General features: G+C 43.7%; 2 protein-coding genes and 1 long non-coding RNA gene across 3 annotated transcripts in view; 1 reads left to right on the forward strand and 2 right to left on the reverse strand.

The window, feature by feature from the left end:
• The window catches only part of lmln (leishmanolysin-like (metallopeptidase M8 family)), a 20,801-nt gene extending 10,633 nt beyond the window's left edge, over positions 1-10,168 (reverse strand). Inside the window, exons 1-12 of the mRNA XM_063213447.1 lie at positions 9,817-10,168; positions 9,353-9,450; positions 9,216-9,246; positions 9,021-9,103; positions 8,803-8,920; positions 5,486-5,664; positions 4,780-4,885; positions 4,339-4,433; positions 3,969-4,086; positions 2,614-2,721; positions 1,188-1,264; positions 560-670 (exon numbers count right to left, since the gene is read on the reverse strand). Of these exons, the coding sequence (XP_063069517.1) occupies positions 560-670; positions 1,188-1,264; positions 2,614-2,721; positions 3,969-4,086; positions 4,339-4,433; positions 4,780-4,885; positions 5,486-5,664; positions 8,803-8,920; positions 9,021-9,103; positions 9,216-9,246; positions 9,353-9,450; positions 9,817-9,948 (1,256 nt within the window). The 5' untranslated portion in view covers positions 9,949-10,168. The remainder of the gene's footprint in view (positions 1-559; positions 671-1,187; positions 1,265-2,613; positions 2,722-3,968; positions 4,087-4,338; positions 4,434-4,779; positions 4,886-5,485; positions 5,665-8,802; positions 8,921-9,020; positions 9,104-9,215; positions 9,247-9,352; positions 9,451-9,816) is intronic.
• A 4,629-nt stretch (positions 10,169-14,797) lies between these two features.
• Positions 14,798-18,786, forward strand: gpbar1 (G protein-coupled bile acid receptor 1). Its single transcript, XM_063213451.1, has 2 exons — positions 14,798-14,936; positions 16,563-18,786. The coding sequence occupies exon 2, from the start codon at positions 16,628-16,630 to the stop codon at positions 17,696-17,698; it is 1,071 nt and encodes a 356-aa protein (XP_063069521.1). The 5' UTR covers positions 14,798-14,936; positions 16,563-16,627; the 3' UTR covers positions 17,699-18,786.
• Positions 18,787-21,525: 2,739 nt separating this feature from the next.
• LOC134461616 (uncharacterized) lies at positions 21,526-22,699 on the reverse strand. The gene is made up of 2 exons (XR_010037340.1): positions 22,654-22,699; positions 21,526-21,951 (listed from the first exon to the last, which is right to left on the reverse strand). It is a non-coding gene; the product is annotated as an uncharacterized LOC134461616 (long non-coding RNA).
• Positions 22,700-22,932: the final 233 nt, after the last annotated feature.

The following is a 22,932-nucleotide window of genomic DNA, read 5'->3' on the forward strand; positions in this document are numbered from 1 at the left end:
ATTTTGTGGCAATTTTTTTTGGTTCAAATGTTCATTCCTTTGGATTTTTGCTTGGGGCCCCAGGTGACCATAGAATCGCCTCTGATCGCAACAGTCCTACCTGCATGCATCACTATGGGACTTGTCGCATCACACAACACACCTTCAATTCAATGCATTGGACGCAACGGATACGATTTTGCTTTAAATATGTACTCTAATATTTGTAATATTTTTTCCCCCCAGAATTCACGTCTGACTCAAGTTGAATTCACAAGTCCACATCTCTGGTTAATACTGTGTCAAGCAGGGATTTCTACTCTTGATAGAAGGTCATGTTGCCCATTGATTGGATATCTGGGTGGAATCGTGTGAAGACGCTGAAGAGGGCTTGGGCTATACGTCTGTCTGTCATGCTGACCCTGGATTAAACGGCAGGAATTACACCCGAGAGTGTGGCTATTTTTATTTTTTTTTTAAACAAAATTTGAACTTTGCTGTTTGCTTGCACCCGAAGACCTTTCGCACTTTCTAAAAAAAAAAAGACTGGAATCGTGTGAAGCATATCCTCTGGTCTTACGTCTGCCGCTGACGGTCCATCCAGAACTTGCAGCTCTTCATGACGAAGTCACAGCCCAGACCTTTGCCCCATTCAAGGGTTTCTGCCATGCTGTAGTTTGCTCTGTACCACCTACGAAAGAAGCGACATCCATAAATACATCAGCAACTACATCACTATATCAGTTAACACATCAGTTGCTTATACCTTAAAGTGATACTGTCCCATTTCTGGAAATCGGCTTATTTTACACCTCCCCTTGAGTTAAATAATAGGGTTTTACCTTTCTCCTGTACTTTCAACCATTCTCTTGGTATGGCAGTGCAAATTTTACCTCCATGCTAGCAGCTGGCGGCTAACTGGTCTCATAGGAGTCAATGTTAACTGCTAGCTTGAAGGTAAAATTTGCACAGCCATAGCGAGAAAATGGTTGAAAGTACAGGAAAACGGTAAAACCCTATTATTTAACTCAAGGGGAGGTGTAAAATGAGCTTATTTCCAAAAATGGGACAGTATCAATTTAAGTCTTTGGATAACCTGGATGAATCATGAGAATTTTTCACATATATCAGTACATGCACTAATTAAGTCACAATTACCACGTACAACTGTTATAAAACGGGAAAGTGTACTTATGAGGACCGCTTACCCTGTGTCTTCCATTATTGCTAGTGTTATTCTTGAAAAGACTCTGTTCTGTGTGTGAGACCCAGTCATTGCTTCATTCTGCAGGGGAAATACAGTTTCTTTAGCAATCAAATCTGTTGTACGGTATCTTACAGCAAACGGTATCTTACAGCAATAAACTTGTTCTCCACCAACTGCATCAACCAAATATAACAGCAGTAGATTGAAAAGTATTAGCCATTTCATACCATTTCAGTGACCTAAAGACAAAGTGAAGTTATGTAACAGGCTTATCTGATCTACCAATGGGCATTGCAATACCGTGTCATCATCAGCGGCAGGGCAAATTTCAACAACCCATGTCTCAGAGGCCTTTGGGCAGTGTTGCCAGATTGGGTGGTTACCCGCCCAATTGTGCTACTTGGGATGGCCATCTGCGCGTAGAAACGGGGAAAAAATTGGCTATTGGCGCTTTTTCTGTAGTTTTGAGCCCATAGAAATCAATGCAATTTGTTGAAATTGGGCGGAATTTAACACATTTTGGCGGTTTTTGAGAACCTTTTGGGCGGGATTTGATCACACATCTGGCAACACTGCCTTTGGGCCATCTGATGTGGCGCAGACAACCATGATCACTCAGCATAGTCAAACAAATCTTCTATTAGAGTAACATACAGTACAACAAGCCCATTCTTTTCCTGGATCCATCGGTTAGGAGACCTTTGGAGACTTTAGGTTGAGCAACTTGTGCAAGTCGCCACCAAACACCACAGAAAGGGAAGAAGAAGAAGAAGAAGAAGAAGAAGAAGAAGAAGAAGAAGAAGAAGAAGAAGAAGAAGAAGAAGAAGAAGAAGAAGAAGAAGAAGAAGAAGAGAAGAAGAAGAAGAAGAAGAAGAAGAAGAAGAAGAAGAAGAAGAAGAAGAAGAAGAAGAAGAAGAAGAAGAAGAAGAAGAAGAAGAAGAAGAAGAAGAAGAAGAAGAAGAAGTTGAGCACACTCCTTTGCATTGGGTGGACGAAGTTTGAATCATCTGTAACACTTTAGATTAGAATAACTGCCTATAAAGACCTTGATATGCACTTTATGAATAATGAACTAATGATCAACAAAATGTTAACAAATGTTTATAAATGGGCAAGAAATACTATGTTAACACAGCAGACACAGCACAGTCGCATCGGTCCTGGAAGTTGCTCCTCCAAAGACCAGAAGGCATGAAACCACATAAACTCACACAGTAGAATTGAATCCCACTCCACTATTCAGTCATAGTTTGGTTCTTACTCATTTACAAACATTTGCAAATGCTTTGTTAAACGTTAACTATTATTAAATATTAATAAAGTGTTTATAAAGCTTTTTTTGGGTAGTTATTCTGAAGTGTTACCAAATCATCTTTCTCTAATAGAAGATTCGTTGTCATACTAGTGATGCCAAGCGCTCCCTGTACCTCGAGCAACCTCTTCTCCCAGTGGTTCAGCTCCGTCCCCATGCCGCCCTGGTTCTCCAGCTCCATGCCCTCCAAGATGGGGCAGTCAAAGTGCCTCCGAGCCTCTGCCTAGCAGGAACACATTAGATTAGAAAGCCTTCATTATCATTGGACACAGTGCAGACAGATTCACAGTCTCCTTTCAAGTGGCACACAGCACAAATTATAACATGTATTATGCTATACATATTATGATATACTAATTAGAGATGCACCGGATGCGGTTCCGGTTCCGGCAGGATAATAGGGTTTTTCACAGGATCTGGGTCCGGCAGGATCTTAAGCAGTGGATTCGGTATCCGGCATGTTACCTAAAAATCAGGGTCTGGTGCATCTCTAGCCTAGGCTTATCAGTCAGTCTTTCACAACCTTAATCACTGCATGGAGTGAAAGCCCTTTGGAAGCAGCAGTTGCAGGCAGTGTGGCAAAGCTAATGAGTCTAAGAAATAGTTTGAGCCAACGTAATAAAAAGGCCCACGTGTGCGAGTAGACATGTTTGTTGACAAGTTTCAACCCTTTTGTAGGATCCGGTATCCGGTTCCGGATCCGGCAGGATCTTAAGCAGTGGATCCGGTATCCGGCAGGATCCTAAAAATCAGGATCCGGTGCATCTCTAATACTAATAAATAAAGAACGACGGCTATGCTATGCTATGAGAGACAAATACTTTATACACACTTCTGGGTAGAGATAGAGAGAGAGAGAGAGAGGGAGGGACACAAACAGAGAGAGAGGGACACAAACAGAGAGAGAGAGGGACAGAGACTGGGACGTGAGTTCAGTTGGGGAGCAGCACGCTGAGTAAGTATGCACATGTACAGGAGATGGAAAGGCTGAGCTTTTTTGTTTTGCTTCAGGAAAAGGCTGAATAAGGACAGCATTTATGGTATATTCAGCTGTGTGTGCCCAGGACAGCTGGCAGTGGCCTGAGATGCCTGCCTTGGTAAATTCCAAAAGGAAGCCTTACAACCGGATGTGGGGTCACCAGGAGGTGAAGGCAATACTTTTATAATGGCTGGAGGTGAAAAGTGGACCGCAAAGTTGGAAGATATATCGGCATAATGATTGGCTATTGACAACGGAAGAGGCGGGATACACACACCCGCCGTGTTTTGGTCCTTTCGACTTCATTGATAATAGGACAGTAGGAGAGGTAGACAGGAAACGAATGGGGAGAGAGATGGGGAAGGGTTGGCAACTGACCCGGGCCAGAATCGAACCCGGGTCGCCGGCGTAGCAGCCCGGTGCCCTACAGTGAGAACAGTAGGGCCTCCTCATTCATTTCTATGGGTGATTTCTTCAGTGAGGGAACTTACGACTACACGTGGCGTGACCAGGAGGTGAACTTCGTGCTGCACCATCCTCCCGTCGCTGATGTCCCACAGCCTGGTGGCTCGGCGAATGACCTTATCACTCCACTGGAACAGCCCTAAGCTGAGACAACAGAGAAGATGGAAATGATCAAAACACTTGCCAAATCTGTTAAGAAGGTTAAGGGAACTCCTATTAAGCTCAGAGAGTGGAAAAAAGTCATGCGAAGGGATCTTAAACCAATTCAATCCTGACCTAAGTCATACTTCACAGATTAATATGTTAGGATACAACTTTATGTGTCAAGTGCACAACTTTTAAAACGCTTGAAAGTCATTTCTCAGAGGAGAATGCTGCAGCATTCTAAAAACCAACCTTTCATTGTAGGCAGGTAAACCACTGGCAAACCTGTGGGTCAGAGGCTTGCCGTTGTCATCGTGATAAAACGCAAAGAGTCCCGCAGAAAAGCCCTGTAAGCATACACACAGTCACTATGACACATTCATTGCTAGCCTAGCTCCACTACAATGCTAAATTACTTTTATCAAAAGCGACGATATTACAGGGTATTGGTTACAGTCCCTGAATCAATGTGGGGCTCTTCAGCCATGAAGTGAGGAAGGGATTGGCAAGGGTGGAGATTTAACCTGCAACCCTGTGATCTATAATCCAACTCCCTAACCATTTCACCATGGCTTAATTAATTAATTTAAAAAAGGTGTTAAGCATATTGAAATTATATCAAAAGCAGCATATTGAAAAAAATATTATGTTTAACGTAGGTATGGAGTAGTTGTGGATGGTAGGAGGGCTTACCAGGGCGTGTATGATCTCATGTTTAACGGTGGAGAGCATGCCCTCAAACTCCTGAGGTTGGGTGGAGATCATGCGGGGACAGAGGTTGGCATAGCCTGCGATAGGCCTATCAGTGGAGGAGGACAATGCAAACAACAACTGTCAGCACTAATCAGCTTGCCATGGATCAAGGAACTCAATTAAAAAGTTTAGCAAAAGTTTAGCAAACGTATACCGTCTGCGAGCATACATGATTCAGAACTAGAATCTTTAACCCAATTCGTGCAATCTTAATTAAACTGAACACGTTAAATCTTAAATAAAGCTACATAACACCAAAGTCAACATCATCCGAGCAACTCAAAGTACAACATTAACTAAACCAAATTGGTAAAAAAAAGAAGAACTTAACTGCATCTCTTTCTTTCCTCAAAATAGACGGCCAAATTACATATAAACTGAAAAAAAGTCTGCTAAACCAAGCTCCCGTTTCTCTTACTTTAATGTGACATTTTGGGCGGCATGGCCTTAACGGACAGTCTGTCTGATGAAGGGCATGCTGCCAGAAACATCACATTAATGTAAGAGAAATGGGAGCTTGGTGTCGCTGACTTTATTTTCAGTCTTCATGTGACTTTGCTAGTCCTGCACCCAATCTCTAGGAGACCAATGTGCGTGTTTTTTTCTTTGTTACAAATGACATATAAACAAAAATGTTTCTGCATACCTGTCCAGTTCCGACTCCAGCTGGCAGTAGGCTGCGTATGCCACGATGTTCTCCTGGCCGCAGCGCTCTGTGGTCACCGCGCTCACGTACAGCGCGAAGTCTGCCCCCTCCACCCCCTCTCCATCGGGAGGCCCCACGGGCCCGCACGACTTCCCCGTCTCGCTGCACACCTTGCATTGCTAAAGGAAGAGGCCACAAGGTACAGCAACTTGGTTACTGATTCATTTTAGACGTGTCCATTTCTCTCTGCATTATTTAGGTTTACTGTTATCACTGTATCACTGGCTGATATTACTGTTTTTATTGGGATGGATGGATGGATGGATGGATGGATGGATGGATGGATGGATGGATGGATGGATGGATGGATGGATGGATGGATGGATGGATGGATGGATGGATGGATGGATGGATGGATGGATGGATGGATGGATGGATGGATGGATGGATGGATGGATGGATGGATGGATGGATTTGCTTTCACCACCATTACAGTCTTGTCACAGCCTACATGAGGCATACATAACAGACATCAAGACAATAAACACCATTGCACATTGACATACTAGACCTGATACATGTATCCTCAGACTGATTATTTGAATTCATACAATCTGTGGAAAGGGCTCCTGAAGTGGATATTGACAGTCTTGTCATGGGGATGGAAACGATTAAATTAAATAAATCAAATTAAATAATTTAAATATAACTAATTTAAATGTAGTATTTGATCTCAATTTTTAATATTAATTTTTAGATTTAGTATTTTTTTTTCAGAGAAACATAGAGATTTCGGGGTAAAAAAATGCAGCTTATCAATTAATCGTAAATCGACCGATAAGGTAATCAACTAATGATTACATAATTAATCCATAATTTGCATCACTAGTCAGTCACCATTACTCCGGGTGAAATGTAGCACAGTGAGGTAAGCCTGGATATGCTGAAAGGAGCTTACAACAGCCAGTAACAGCACAATAAACCGAGAGGATATGACGGTACGAGGTAACCTACTCGGGTTTCCATAACAAATTCAATAAACATTGCATTATTACGCATCTGCTTTTTCACTGGCTCCACCATTAAGTATTTTATAGGCGTGTGGATCAACAGTAGCAGATAAAAAATAACCCCAAAGCCACCATATGCCATTGGTGCTGCATGAGGCAAGGATGAGGCCGTGCCTTCCGTCCATATCCTTGAAAGGTGCTGACTGGCTGTAATCACAGGCTAGTGTACAACACGGAGCATATGGCCTCTGCCTCCACTCTACTCCACTGAGCTGAGCTCGCCATCATCCCGCTCAGAGTAGGTAAGTGGCTCATCCCATTAACTGCTGCAGGCAGGCCAACTGTAGGCCAAGCAAGGAACCAAGCCAACAACATGCAAACTTGACCATCCCATAACAATAAGTGGAAAAAAAAGAAAGAAAGAAAAAAAGTTTTTTTCCTATTGCCTGAAATCTATAAACAAACAGCATAAGTGATAGAGATGCCTGGGTAATGGATCATTGGACACACTCGCCTCGATTGCGTTCCAATTCTTGCGTGCCCCTGTCTGCATGAGTTACTACCGTCAACAGACAGTCACAGCAGGGGGTGGGTATTAGACATGTCTGTGGCAGAAAAGTCAGACACAGATCTTTCCGATCTCTGTGGCTGATAGTATAGATGCTGTGTCCTGAGTAAAGGGGTGTGGTTATAGTGGAGTGCATTGATGACGGTTAAGCTTGGGGGAGGGGCCGTCGGACAACGCATCTGAACAGACATTGACAGAGTTTTCGACAAACCACACACGTGCGTGCGACAAAGGTGTGATAAGACCTTTGACCAAATGGTGCGTGACCTCAGCGGTGTTAGCTAAGTCCTTGTAGGAGTGTGAATGCAACCCCAAAGGTCTGTTAGAGTCATCTACAAACGGCTTGTCCGCATAACTTTTTGAGTCATATCATGACGCACCACAGTAATGGGCATCCTGGATTCATCAGTTTTATAATCCAGTGCCACATAGGGCTGGGCAATATGACGATATATATCGTTATCGTGATATAAAAGTGTATATCATAACCTTTCTCCTATATCGTTTATATCGTGATAGTAATTGTATCAGTTGTATACAATTGAATATCATTTAATTACATGTCATGTTGTCACAATACACACTATAAGTTCATGTAACTGTACAAATAACAATAAAAAGATCCATTTTAAAGAAAGGTTGTTTTTTACGACATGAAAAAATAAAGCAAATAAAGAGAATAACTGAAAACGTATGTAATTGTGCTATATCGTGATATATATATCGTTATCGTGATATAAAGTAATCCATATCGTAATATAGGTTTTTTTCCATATCGCCCAGCCCTAGTGCCACATATTCCAAATGATGTTATTTTACCTGTCCAATTCAACCAAATGACTATTCAATCACCTGAGCTGAATTAGACAGGTGCAATCAGGCTATTTAGAATACTGTATGTCACACAGGGTTTCAGCAAATGAATCCAGGTTGCTAACCACTGACATGGTTGCATTTTTGTGATATCCTCACACATCTTGGACAAGTCTGACTTATGATCTATTATTATACAAGCTTTATTGAATACGATGCAACAGTTTCAGCATGTAATGTGTTTCAGACTGCAAACAAGTCAAATGGGCCCCACGACGCAGTAACTAGAAAAAATCCACTCATAAGTGAAGCGAAAGCCCAACTGGGAAACTCCAACTCCCTTTGTCAACGTGACACCACATTCAAGTGAACAGTGCACACAAGGGAATTGCATATATGCCTCACCCGTGCAAGGAAGCAGCCCCCAATGGCGCTCAAAAGGGAGCAGTGCGTCGGGACGGTACCATGCTTAAGGTACCTCAGTCATGGAGGAGGATGAGGGAGAGCACTGGTTAATTCAGTGGTTCTCAAACTCTTTTGAACAAAGGCCCCCTGGACTTCATCCTAAACCTCCCAACGCCCCCTTGCCCTCATCATAAGCCTGCCAAGCAAAATGGACTAATGCCCCCAATGACAACTAAGCACAGCCCCCTTTCAACTGTATCCTTCTCAACGCCCCCCTAGGGCTCCCCACCACCCCCGTTGAGAAACACTAAGTTAATTACCCCCACCCCCCCCCCCCCCCCCCCCCCACACACACACACACACACACACACACACACACACACACATACACACACCAACCTGGCAGGTCAGGAGTTGAACCGGCAACCTTTGGGCTACAAGACTGACGCCCTAACAGCTTACCCATGACTGCCCTACGGCTAAACAGGGCAGGTCTCAAGAGAAAGTAGGGAAATTCTCACCTGCAAATGGTGCTCAGGCACCACAACAGGTCCACACTTGGTGTGCTGTGCACATGCTCCCTGGCAGTATCGGTGGGGGTCATCTTTCTTTCGCAGGTATTGATTGGTTGCACATTGTCTGATTTGAGCGGATTCAAAGCACAAATTTAGAAAGGTTGCATGGATAGCATAATCAAGAAAGGGGCAAAATCAGTGGATTTCTGAGCATTCAAATCTACCTGCTCAGTAGAACTGGTCCTGCTCGTCTACGGACTCTGAATGCTTTCTGCAGGTAATCAATCGCTTGGGGGAATAGGTTTTCCTGTGGAGTCCAAATGCACATCCATGATTACAATAATAACCTGTTATGCTTTGAGAAATATTTGGTAAGCAATTACCAAAGGTTGTTTCATTATTTAAATCCAACAACATACCTTAACAAGAGTTCCTTGGTCCTCTGGTAACCTGTTACGACAAGTTTCTGTAAGAATTCTCCCAAAGAAGTCCTCCCAAAAACATTTGTGTCATGACATGTTGAGGATGAAACAAATAGGGCAAAAACACCACTCACCTATCGACACTTTGGTCATAAATGATCTTGATATTCAATTGCTGGTCTGTACTCCTTTTAGTAAGCCTCCCAGGTTTTAGATGCACTTTGTGAATGACCTATGGACAACATCAAAAACGGTAGCCTACTGTCATTGTCATGACATCAACTCAGTCTTTGCTGTCATCATCAGCATAATCTAAGTTTACTTGTGATACATCTCTCCACAATTTAATTTCTCCCGCTACTGTCTGTGCCAGAATAAAATAAGTTATAACCGATAGCGAACAGTCAGTCCTGGGCATACAACCAACAAGTCAACCAGTAAAGGTGCTAAAGGGAAACAAAAAAGGAAGACCTTCTCCAATTTCTACAATTGATTCTATGAGTTAGCTAGTTAGCAAGCTAACAGTGGAAAGCTGTGGTAGTTTATTGCTCAACTTGGTGTAAAGCTTTAGGGAAAAGCATGCAATTAACCAACAAACCTCTGAAGGATGGGGTGCTTCGTGTTTGCAAATATGACACTGTAGAACAGAAATCAGCAGAGAAAAAGTACAAATCCAGCTAACGTTGACAAATCCCGAGGTCTTCCCGTAGCAGCTGAGCCTTGTCGCCATCGTACGAGCCTGGCTGCAGCTGGCAAACACGCGACGTCGACAACGGTATTTCACTTGCTGCTTGCACGCCTCGGGAACCTATCCAATTCATACCTCAAACACTTTGACGATTAGCAAAATCCTGTCGTTATGAAAAAAGTATCAGAAGAGAGGTATCACCATCCCAGCGTTTGAGTGCACCTCTATCCACCTGCGACGTCACTTCCCTAACAACACCGCTCAGCTGAGCGGAGGAGCACCATCATGCACGATGTAGCCAACCGCCTGCGCTAACAGCTGAGCTCTCTTGGTCCTCCCCGCTATTTGAGCGCCCTCCCCAACTCACTGCCCCAGAGATGTCAATTATCTGAATACATACCGTAGAAATGAGCTAGGCATTAATTTAGCAGACACTTCATAATTAAAAGTAGTTATGGGAAGAAAAAAAAACGGCGCGTAATTCAGTGCGTAAAAGCGACTGCGCAGGCCTTTGAACATTTTTTTGTATTTTAAAATGGAAATACATTCAATAATGACAAATATAATGGAAACACATGTAAGGTGCAAAATATAAGGTTTAAAAAACAATGCTAGTAACGTAGCCTATGTGTGTAATGATTTCGTAGGCTATGTTTGGAGAAATTGACCACAGGGTGGCACAGTGGCGCACTATGCGGCCTGCATACCATGACCATCTAATCAGGATTTATTGATTAACAATAAGGGCGATGATTTAGATAAAATAATTTGAATTTTGCATTTTCTGTTTCACCTGTTCATAGGTATGGCCCATGGACAGATCTGAAATGGGCCTGTTTCAATGAATTCAATGGATGTTCAGCCTATAACAGCTTATTGCCATTGCAGGGCAGTGAAACCAAAGGGAATATGACTGTATAAAGTGGATCCAGTTTTTATTTAGGCTGAAATGGACTTTTTATAGTTTGGCCCTTTTATTTTGTGTTGCTAGGGAATGAAGCCATTTGGTAGCTCTGAGTGCTGTGAAGAGGCACTGTTTCCTGTCCTTAGTGCCGGAGTGTGGCGTGTGAATAGCTTGAATGAAATTCAGTCAAAAACATGTGGCACATTTTACAGCAGCTGGTGGTATTTATTTGTTTGAAGAGGCTTCCCTGTTTTTAGCCATCTATGCATGCTTGCTTTTTACAGCCCTCTAAGGGTTTCCCCTTTGCAGCACATGTTGCATTGAATTTATTCTGAGTTTATGTAACCTAGATTAATACCAGAATAGAAGCATGGGATGACATAGAAAGAGAAATATGGGCCTATTTTAGAATGCATTCCACTCTGTAGTGGCTTTAAAAGAGTAAGATTGTCCGTAGCCCCTTAATGCGCGCCGTACCTCCAGTGGCACGCTGTAATAGCCATTGAAATGTACCTACCATAGCACTACAATACTATGACACAACACAGGCCCTTTAGTAATGCACCACGACTTGGTCATTACCATACTGGTAACAACAAATGTATAAAGCCGCGTCTTAAGGGGTTAAGTTGCACGATAAAAGGTAGGCTATGCTATAGACATAAACAGAGGTTATTCTGGCATATCCAGAGTGGTGGAACGGTCTCCCAGAGGCAGCAAGACTAAGCACATCTCTTGCAGCCTTCAATAAACCAGTAAAGACTCTTTCGTGAGTATCTACTAGACTAATGCTTGAGCTGGCCTAGCCTTGGGGCAGACCCTTGACATGATGTGTGTGTGTGTGTGTGTGTGTGTGTGTGTGTGTGTGTGTGTGTGTGTGTGTGTGTGTGTGTGTGTGTGTGTGTGTGTGTGTGTGTGTGTGTGTGTGTGTGTGTGTGTGTTGTGTGTGTTCTCGTTATTAAGAAAGAAAAAAAACCTAACCCTTCTTTGCATCCGCACTTGTTCTTCTGTATATTTCCTGTGCACTTTTTATTTGCTAGTGATGTTGGCTATGATTATGTCCTCTTTTGAAAGTCGCTTAGGTTATAAAGCGTCTGCCAAATGCAATGTAATGTAATGTAATGTAATCCTATAAACTAGCAGACAATAACAGACAAACTTCAAAATGGGCAAGCTGGGGCCAGAACAGGATCTTAGGCCTAAGCTAGACACAAGCTTGAAAAGTCTGAAGATGTCAAAGTAAATGTTTCTCTGTAGAATATTGCAATGGTGGTGCTGGATTGCCTTTTATCCAGATTTTTTTCTCAGCTTGTTTTGCCTAGTAGGCCTACCTGATTTTAGTGGTCTAATGGTAGATTCATTCTACCATTGCAATGGTATTGCTGTACTGTGTGTGCAATACTATATATTGGCATGGCTAAATAAAGAAATCAGGAGGAAAGAAAGAAAGAAAGAAAGAAAGAAAGAAAGAAAGAAAGAAAGAAAGAAAGAAAGAAAGAAGGAAAGAAAGAAAGAAAGAAAGAAAGCTCAGCAGAAATCCAGGCACCATACTCTCCCCTGGTTTTCATGACAGGGGGGTTGGTAGTAGAGTCAATAGGTTTATAGTACTATAGGCCTATTCTGGCTCGACTGTGGGCGATGGCATTTCTGAGTTTGAAAGATCTATCATACCACTGTGCTTTATAGGCTAAACTATGAACTATTTTCACTGTTGACCCAGTTCACAGAACTCAATCACTGTTTGTCAAATTGTATCTTTTAAAAGGTCATGGTAATGTTTCTAAGGGTCATCTTAAATAGATGCATTATTTCTTTTTTTTCACCTCACAGCCTTTACAACAGTTTCCAGATGTGTTTTCGGGGAGTCCAGTCTCCACCAGTCTCACCTTATCACGGAAGGTGCCACAGCCAGTGACCCTTTAAACATCGCAGACGCCTCCCGTGTGATTTGTGTGTTTGCCAAGAGTTGCTTCCAGAGAGAGAGAGAATACCACAAGTCCAGATGGCAGATAACAGGAAGAGCAGACTGCCGGCAAAAATGATCAATTGCTTCCATGCCCAGAAAATCCTTTTGGCCCTCTGCAGCATCCCTCACCGAAAAGGGGGCCTGCATGCAAACGCTCGAGTGTTCCTTTCCTGAACATGTGTCACACTTACATTTTGGGGGAAACAAACCAAGTCCGCAGTGACGGAAACCAGTGCTCGCGACGGTACGTAGCAGACACCAGTGCACGGTGGGGTCGGGTGCATGCATGCCATAGTTAAGCCCACTCCGAGGGAGTCAGTGCAGGGGGCTGTCCCATGGTGACAGGCAGGGCCGCCGGCACCGCTAGACATAAGCAGAGTATGCAAAGCGCTTAGGGCACCAACCAGTGCTTGGGGCACCAAACACTTTGCCCCCAAAATTGGGGCCTCTTAAATTGAGAGCGACCAAAAAAAAGTTAAAAAAAATTGAATTACATTACAAAACATATATTTATTAGTTAGTAGATTATTATAATTATTCATATTATTTAATTGGGGGGGGGGGGGGGGGGCTCATGACCAGTTATGCTTAGGGCCTCCAAAACCGTAGCAGTGGCCCTGGTGACAGGCCATGAGATACATTAGATGTTGATGATCAGGGTAGCACCGGCAGGTGTGGAGAGGAGACAGTCAGGTGATGAATCTATTTGCTTTGTCTATGGGGTCTGGCGTGTGTAAGGCATGTGTGAGGCGTGTGTGTGTGTGTGTGTGTGTGTGTGTGTGTGTGTGTGTGTGTGTGTGTGTGTGTGTGTGTGTGTGTGTGTGTGTGTGTGTGTGTGGTGTGTGTGTGTGTGAGTGTGTGTGTGTGAGAGAGAGAGAGAGAGAGAGAGAGAGAGAGAGAGAGAGAGAGAGAGAGAGAGAGAGTGTGTGTTTGTGTGTGTGTGTGTGTGTGTGTGTGTGTGTGTGTGTGTGTGTGTGTGTGTGTGTGTGTGTGTGTGTGTGTGTGTGTGTGTGTGTGTGTGTGTGTGTGTGTGTGTGTGTGTGTGTGTATGTCTGAGTGTGTGTGTGTGTGAGAGAGAGAGAGAAAGACAGTGTGTGTGTGTGTGCGTGCCTGCGTGCGCGCGCATGTGTGTGTGTGTGTGTGTGTGTGTCCTACCTATTATCCAGTCCTTTTTCCATGTCTCTAAGGCAGTGTTTCCCAACCAGGGGTACATGTACCACTAGGGGTACGCGAGCACACTGCAGGGGGTACTTGGAAAAATGTCATTCTAAGAAATGCATGGAGCATAGTCACACTGGAATAGAAAAAGCGAAGTAATACATGAGTTAGGGGGTACTCATGGCACAACAAAAAGGCTTGGGGGGTACATGAGACAAAAAAGGTTGGGAAACACTGGTCTAAGTGACGGAATGTGCAGGACGTGGCAGTGTATGAGTCTGAGTGTTACACAAAAGGCTAGGGGGTTTGACATATTCATTTAATAAAGCCCATGCTCGTATACTGTATGTTATCAGTTTGACGGTGGAGGTAATGTTTGACACGGCCTTTTGAAATGAAAACATCTATTTGTATGATGGGAATATGCAGCACTGTACACGTACTGTAGGCCTACATGTATGTGTTTGCACTTTCACACAGCAGATTCACACCCAGCTTCCCCCACGCACTGACACATTTACTCTCATGATAGCACACACCACACGCCACACGCCACATCCATCCAACCACTAACTCTCTCACTTATTCTCACCCCCCCTTCCTCTCTCTCTCTCTCTCTCTCTCTCGCTCTCTCTCTCTCTCTCTCTCTCTCTCTCTCTCTCTCTCTCTCTCTCTCTCTCTCTCTCTCTCTCTCTCTCTCTCTCTCTCTCTCTCTCTCTCTCTCTCTCTCTCTCTCACACACACACACACACACTCTCTCTCTATCTCTCTCTCATCATGTGTACACACGCTGAGGATGTCTCTGCCCCTTTAAGAGGCATCCTTCTGAAGCCACAGCTTTTCATTTCGGCTCTGGCGTTCACTGGGACACACTGTCATACAGCAGAAGAGCATCTATTTCATATCTACAAGATGGCATGGAGTAGTACGTCTGGAACCTGAAGTCATGGTACTGGTCCTCGGTGTTTAATCTACAGACATGGCTACAGCTGGATGATGGAGGTGAGTGCCGTACGTACTGTAGTTTGGAAGTGATTAAACTCCAGTAGAAGTTCAGTATTCAACATTCAAAAATGTTGCCCGCATCTCTTTGTGATGTGGTTTAAAAAGAGGCTTTTCAAATGTACGATAACATGATGGGGGGAAGAGGCAGCATTATCTTGAAGAGGCAGACCCCTACTTCCTTCCTGTATTGAATTTGATCTTGACTTCAAATTTCAAGTGTTAGCCTACTTTTTTATCGCTTCGCCATCTGCACGACACTCTACATCAAGAGTGAGGAAAGTGTTTTTGGTGTGTTAGCTAATGGTTTTCCGTTGTCTTAGTTCCTGGTCAGGAAATGGTATTAAAAGCATTGAACATTTCACTATTGTTACACAATGCAATGCCAAGAAAAAGTGGAGTGTCTTGGGGGGTTAGTAGTTGAAGCAAATGTGATGGAAGACTTAAAAAGATGTTGATTGATATTCTGAGACCCATCTAGAATGTGATATGAATCTATGTAAATATTGAAACATTTGTTAAATGCGGAGAGCACTCTATCTGTATTTGCCTAGCCTATTAAGAGCCAGTTCAGAGGACATGTTTGAGACAAGATGCCTTACATTACAAAACAACAGTACTCCCTGTGCATATACTCCTGGAAATTTTGTCTGATGACTTTTTAGATACAAATGAGTTATTTGGGGTGTAATGGGGGAATGAATTATCTCATTTGGAAGATCTCAATTGAAGTGATGCACACACCACATAATAGTTAGATAAGCAATAGTGTGTTAATCCTCCCATTAACAGAGGTGTCAAAAGTAAAATTTAATTTGTGGTGTAAGCACAACACTGGCACATGATATTACATAGCCGTTACACTAGTTAATCCATTGTACCTAATGAGGTGGATAGACTGTGTACTGAATAACATACTGAAAAACACTAAAAACCTAACAAGAACCCTCAATAAATTTGATTCAACCAGCATGGAGGTAGCTGATCACACGACAAGTACAAGTGTAGTATATTGGTTACACAACTTAGTTGTTGGAAGGAAATTGTGTTTCCCCTTTTTACTTTTACTTTTACTTTTGACACCTCTCCCCATTAATGACATACAATAAATGCTAAATTAAGCATTTGTAACTTAAACAGTTTTATGGACCATAAATGAATAAGAATAAGTAATGAGGAAAATAAAAGACTCAAGAGTTTTACAGTAAAACTGTGAGAAATAAAAGAAATGTAAATACAAAGATATTAATTCTATTGTGAAGTATTTGTCATTAAAATATTCATGCTGAGAAGTTACAACTTTATGTGTCAAGTTAGTCTGCAGGGAGTACCTTGTGCATGCCACACAGTAGTTTATGATGTTTATTTAACCGTTAAACAACAAATGGGCCGATAGAATACAGCCGATAGAATACGGCCAAAACTGGACATGCGTAAATGTTTAGGCGTGTTATGGCAATGTTTACCCTTCATAATCTATGCCGCAGAGACCGTTTCTTGACTTGCCCCTGTGACCTGTTTTTCCAAGACATGTATGCACTAGTAGGCATACAACAGAACCAGACACCCCAACGACCACCGAAGCCACACTGGTATAACTTTGCCTGCCATTCTTGTCCATTACAGCGCAGGACACTCGACCGACGGCTTCTCTGAGGTCTAGATCTAGCTGTTTGTCTTGGCTGTCTGTCATGGACGTGAAGGAGAGCAGAGAGCAGCTGATCGTCAGCATCACCACCCCCCTCTCCACCGCCATCATCCTGGCCAACCTCTTCATCATCGTGGCCATCGTCTGCAACCGGCAGCTGCACAACACGCCCAACTACTTCTTCCTGAGTCTGCTGGTGGCCGACCTGTGCACGGGCGCTGCACTGCCCTTCATCCCACGCATGGCCCTGGAGCAGCAGCTGGACTTCCACGCCTGCCTGCTGGTGCACACCTTCCCCAACTTCCTCTTCCTCTCCTACCTCTTCAACCTGGTCATGGTGCACTACGAGCGCTACCTGTGCATCGCCAGCCCGCTGCACTACAGCCAGTTCTGGGTGCACCGCTGCTTCCCGGCCGCGCTGCTGGCCACCTGGGTGCCCCCACTGCTCTACGCCTCCCTGCCCGCCTTCGGCTGGAACGAGTGGCCCGAGGCGGCCACCACCACCACCACCTCCTCCTCCTCCTCCTCTAACTCCTCGAACATCACCTCCTCCAACATCACCTCCTCCAACGCCACCTCCACCCTCGGAGCTGAGACCTGCTCCTACAAGATCATCTTCCCCAAGGAGTACATCTACCTGGAGGTGTACGGCCTGCTGCTGCCCTCCATCTTCCTGATCGTGGGCATGACGGCCCGCGTGCTGTGGATCACCCGCCAGCAGCTGCGGGACATCTGCAAGCTGCACCGGGCGGTGGAGCACCGCGTCGTCATCGACAACAGCAACAGCAGCAGGGCCTCCTCCTCGGACGCCGAGCACCGGCTGAACGTGCGCTACGCCAAGTGCGTGGCGGCCGTCTCCCTGGTCTTCGTGCTGTGCTGGGTGCCCTACATCACCTACGTCAACGTGGCCCTGCGCTGGATGAAGGCTGACAGGAGGTCGGAGAACTGGTCGCTCTACATCATCCTGTCCTGCACGGGCATCGGGAGCATGGCCATCATACCCTTCATCCTGGGGCTGGCCAACAGACAGTACACCGAGCCCGCGCGCAAACTGCTGCGGAAGCTGAGGGACTGCTGGCGTGGGATGCGGGCGGGTGGTGGCGCGGATGTGTAGCACTGCCAGGTGCGGACACAGGGGTGTCGGACGTACAGGGGTGTAAAGTGTGACTAACAGTGTTTTCACACCTGGTCCCTTTCAGCCGCCTCCTAAGTGAACTCAGACCTGTGACTCAGCATTTTTGGCGCATATCTGAACGCTCCAAAGCGTACCCAGACCCCTCGGAAGCGAACCGTACTGAGACTTTGGTTGACGTGGTCTCAGTTCGGTTCGCTTATGAGTTCTGACAAGTTACACTCTAGAGGACCGGATGTGATAAAAAAAGAAGTGACACACCATAAAAGCCTTCCAGGACCAGAAAGATCAGCCAGTTCTTTTTGTTATACACTGACAATATGAACAAAAACAGAACTGAGTCCATTTGCTATTGTTTCACTTTTTGGTCCACTTAAAGAGGACTGAGTTTGGTTCACTTAAAGGGGACCAGGTGTGAAAACCCTATCAGTTAGTCCGATACATGCCTATATATGGGGAACAAGCTGTGTTCCAATTACCACCACAACCCTTCAGCCAGGTTGGAGAGCAAATTACAGTGACATTGCCTGTGTTACAAGCACAGGCAGAATGAAAATCTGTCAGGACTTTTTACTTTCTCAATCCAGTTTGTTCACCTCTGAGCACGGACAGAGCTTTGGGTCAGCTAATAGGTCTATTATGAATGTGAATGATGTGCACTTTATTGATAGAATGTAAACGTCACAAATCTGCACAGGCAGCAAAACATTTTTTTTTTGGCTACTGAAAAATGCAGAGTGCAGAGTTAAAACAATTTGAACATGACTCTCTGTGTCCAACAGCTTCTTCAAACGTCGGGACTGCGGAAATGTTGTCATTACATGGTCAGAGTTGTTTATGTGAAGATGCTCTATATACAAATTGAGTCAGCTATCTGGTGAAAGCGAAACTGTATTCTGGGCAAACAATCCAAGAAGTCTTTAGGTTACAGAGACAGTAATGCATTACTATCATGGTAAGTTCCAGATGGACCAACAATAAACTCATTTTCCCCCTTCGTCTTTTTGTTTAAACGTTGTGTCCCTAATCTCTGTTTCGTATGATGCATGTATTTCACAACCATTGCCAGAATTCTTGCCTCAAGTCCCTAGATGCCTATGAAAGGATGGCATGTGCTGTGATAGTGCCTGTGAGCCATTATTTCAGGACTATTTGTCTGTATTTACAAACAAAGAAACTCTTAAGACTTCAAGACAGTCTCCTTTTATAGATGGGGAAGATTATGCAATGTTCTCGCCGCAGGAGTCTGCTGGAGGAAATCGTTTTGCAGGACGGCAATAGCATTAAAAACGTTTTTTTACATGAAACGGTGTACATGAAACGGTGGCATACCAGTGTAATATTCTGAAAAGTGTGAGGCAGCTTCACTGCAGAGTTTAAGAAGAATCTGTAGTAGGCCTAGACCAATATTATACCGCTCTGTTATGAGGTATTGCATAGATGTAAAATACACAAACAAAAATAAAGTTCATTTTCACGAATCAAAAATGCATAATGGATGGTTTAATCATCACAGATATGATGAAGTTCTACTGTACCTCAGGTTTGACAGAGCCGTGGTAAAATATAGTCTAAATAAATGTACAGTTTGTACATTCAACACATTCAGCAGTGCTCCAGAGTATTTTTATCCTGCATTTATCACATCGGCCCATTCCAGGCTGAAACGGGGAGCATTTTGATGGATCAGTGTTTAAAGATCTGTGTGCTTGGATTAAAACCGGGATATGTAGGGAGGGAGCGAGGCAGTTTCAAGTCCATGAGGACCATTTGTTACATACAGTACAGAATGCCTTATCTTCCTCCCCAGTGGCAGAACGATTGACCACAGGGCCCCAGGGCAAGACACTTACCGGGCCCCCCATACAGCCTGCCAAGGTCACAATAGGGCCCTCGCCACCAATACAGGAGGGCCCTGGCCCCGGGGCAAATGCCCTGCTCGTCCCCCCTATAGCTCCACCACTGTTCCTTCCCCCCTAATAGACTTTCCCAGAAACCCCCATCCCACAGCAATGTCCCTCTGCCGAACAGCTAATGGTCACTGTGGGAAATCTTTTATCATACACAGGCCCAGATGGAAAATATTCTCCCTAATATACTAGACAGGACTGATTGTATAAAAAATACAGTTTCTAAGAATTTTGCAATGAAAGGTTGCATGTTTTATGAATATGAGTATGTATGGGTATCACATTAACGTGATATTTACAATGCCATTGTAGAGTTTATTTACAATACTGAATGTATCTGTTCAAGTGCCGTTTTCACTGTGCATCGGTTTTGAAACGACACAGCATGTCCTGACTCATGTTAGCGAGGTCTGGCTTGTTTGACCACTCTATTAACTCAGACGACACAGACTGATGAATTGAGGCAGTGAGAGCGGAGCAAACGTTTGACCGCTGACTAAACAATCCAAATAAAGCATCATCATGTATGACAAGCTTTGGTGTACTACAGACTGAGTCAGCACGACAAATGGCACGATTCACCAACACCAGGGCCGCTGCTAAGTTTTGGAGGCCCTGGGAATAACTGGTCTGGAGGCCCCCCTCATATTTAAATAATAATGACAACAATCTACTGGCTAATAAATGGATATTTTGTGATGTCATTCAATATTTCTTTCATGACGTTTTTTTGTCAATTTCAATTTAAGAGGCCCCAATTTGTGGTTGGTGCCCCAAGCACAGGTTGATGCCCTGAGCACTCTGCGTACTCTGCTTATGTCTAGCGGCGGCGTCCCTGACCAACGCCTATAAGGCCAGCACTTATGCAAAATGGCACCATTTTGCATTCTTCTTTTTCTGTTTGGGGGGCTTTTATTGCCTTTATTGGATAGGGCAGTATTGAGAGGAGATAGGAAATCAATGGGAGAGAGAGAGAGACCCGGGTGGATCGGGACACAAACTCTGGCCAGGTTTGAAAAGGAGTATCTGGCGTGACAGTCAGTGCCAGTTGAGACACGGCCTAGGCTTTCATTTTTACCTCTACCACGGAGGTTGGTTTCAGTCGAGTTGGTTTGTCCGTCTGTCTGTCTGTCTGTCTGTCTGTCTGTCTGTCTGTCTGTCTGTCTGTCTGTCTGTCTGTCTGTTTGTCCGTCTGTCTGTCTGTCTGTCTGTCTGTCTGTCTGTCTGTCTGTCTGTCTGTCTGTCAGCAGGATAACTCAAAAAGTTATGAACAGATTTTGATGACATTTTGTGGAGTTGTTGGAAACGACAAAAGGAAGAAGTGATTAAATTTTGGTGTTGATACGCGTCACGATCTGTATCAAGAATTTTCAAAAAGATTCTCCACTATTGCAGGCAAGGGCGAATTGTAACATTCCAGTTTCTAACTCCACAAAAACAAGGCAGAAAAAAATAGTGTGTAACATAGGCAAATCTTCTATCAAACGACTTCCTTGGTGAAGGCCTGCCCTCTCAGAGTTCATTTCTTGTTTTAAGCTATTTTTGGTGGCATTAGGGCCTTTATTAGACAGTGTGAGATTAGATGTGAAATGATCAGGAGAGAGAGATGGGGTAGGATTGGGAAATGAGCAAGGTCTGATTCGAACCTGGGTCCCCATGGGCATAGGCCTATTGCCTATATAAGCTATTAGTGCATCATTTTGTTACACCACATTTTCCCTTTTTTTTCAACAGTTCAAACAGTTCAAATCCTGTGCATTAAAACACATGTGTGGTCTATATGTTATTCTTCGAATTATGAGCAGTGTATGTGCACTAGTGTATTGTACTGTGGGGGAGAGAGAGGATATGGCAGTTTGTTACAGAGGAGGTCAGACAAGTTGGAATGGAAACACGACAAACGGGAGGCATCTTTATTTCCAGACATAAACCATAAGAAGACAAACTCTGAGGACCTGTCATAATATACCATATAGCTTTATAGCTACACCATTCAAAACACTGAAAGAAATCCTAGAAAGCTATCTGAAAGATAAAGAGTATCTAACACTGACGGTCTCATTGTAGAAACATTTCTCAGGACGAGTGTGTGGGTTTTATCGGCCTGCGCAGCTACTCCTCGGATGTGTGTGTGCTCTCCGAGATTACTTTGCCGTCCCGGGTTTCGATTGTTTTGATGATGATGATGCCTTTCTTGGGGCCGTCTTTTGGCAGGGTAGGAGAGGGAGGCGAGGGAGAGGGGGACTTCTCCTGACGTGGGGGCGCTTGCACTGGCTCGTCTGCATAAGCAAGGCATGGGGTGGTTTTGTGTGTGTGTTTAGAAATCTGAGCAAAAGATGAGACAGTTGACTTTTAGAGCATGCAATCGGACATGCAGATGGACATGCAGGGAAATACTAGCACCTATTCCCATCGCAAACATTTTATACCTATGATTTCATTTGATATTTTGTGTTTACTGAGTTAATGTTAAATATAATTCAACAAGTTAGTTGGAGTTGACATTTTTTACATGCTTATACACCAACCAATTCAACCCCAAATCGATTTAAAGGAAAAGTTCAGTCAATTTCAACATGCAGTTGTAATGCTCACACTACCCTGGACTTGTCAGTACCTCAGTTTTTTTTTTCCCTCAGCCTTTTCCGAGATCTTGGTCATTGTAATGGGGGCAGCGCTTTGTTTACATTTCAAAAAAACATTTTTATTTATTCCCCAAAACATCCGAAAGGTTATACAGCATCAGCAGACAACTAGCAAACAGCGGTACTTTCTGGGAAAATATTTGGAGTAGGCCTATGTTAATTTTTAAAAATGTAAACAAACGTTGCCCCCATTAGAATAGCTCATATCTCGGAAAGGGCGTAGCTGAAAAATGTGGCATCACTGGGTACTGACAAGTCAAGGGTAGCGTGAGCAATACAACAGCATATTGAAATTGGCTGAACTGGTCCTTTAAGTATAGATTGTTGCTGAAAGCATAATTAATCAAAAGAATGGCAAAAAAAATACGTTTTGAAACATTACCAGGTCTGTCGACTGCTCCATCTGGTATGCCATTTTCCGTCATTCTGTAGGAAATAATTATGAAAATAATTATAATAATTATTTTAATTTAATTATAATAATTATAATAGTTTTAAAATCATTGAAAAGAATGGTCTCATCTCAAACGTAGCTTAGATGTTGCATGTCATAATTCGTTGAGAAAGGAAAGCTCCTGCACACTGTTCACATTTGCAGTGTTTTACTTGCAACGTTTTGGCCTATTGACCTTCTCCAAGCAATTCAACCAATTCAATTAAA

Source organism: Engraulis encrasicolus, chromosome 13 (assembly GCF_034702125.1).
Source record: "Engraulis encrasicolus isolate BLACKSEA-1 chromosome 13, IST_EnEncr_1.0, whole genome shotgun sequence".
Lineage (NCBI taxonomy): Eukaryota > Metazoa > Chordata > Actinopteri > Clupeiformes > Engraulidae > Engraulis > Engraulis encrasicolus.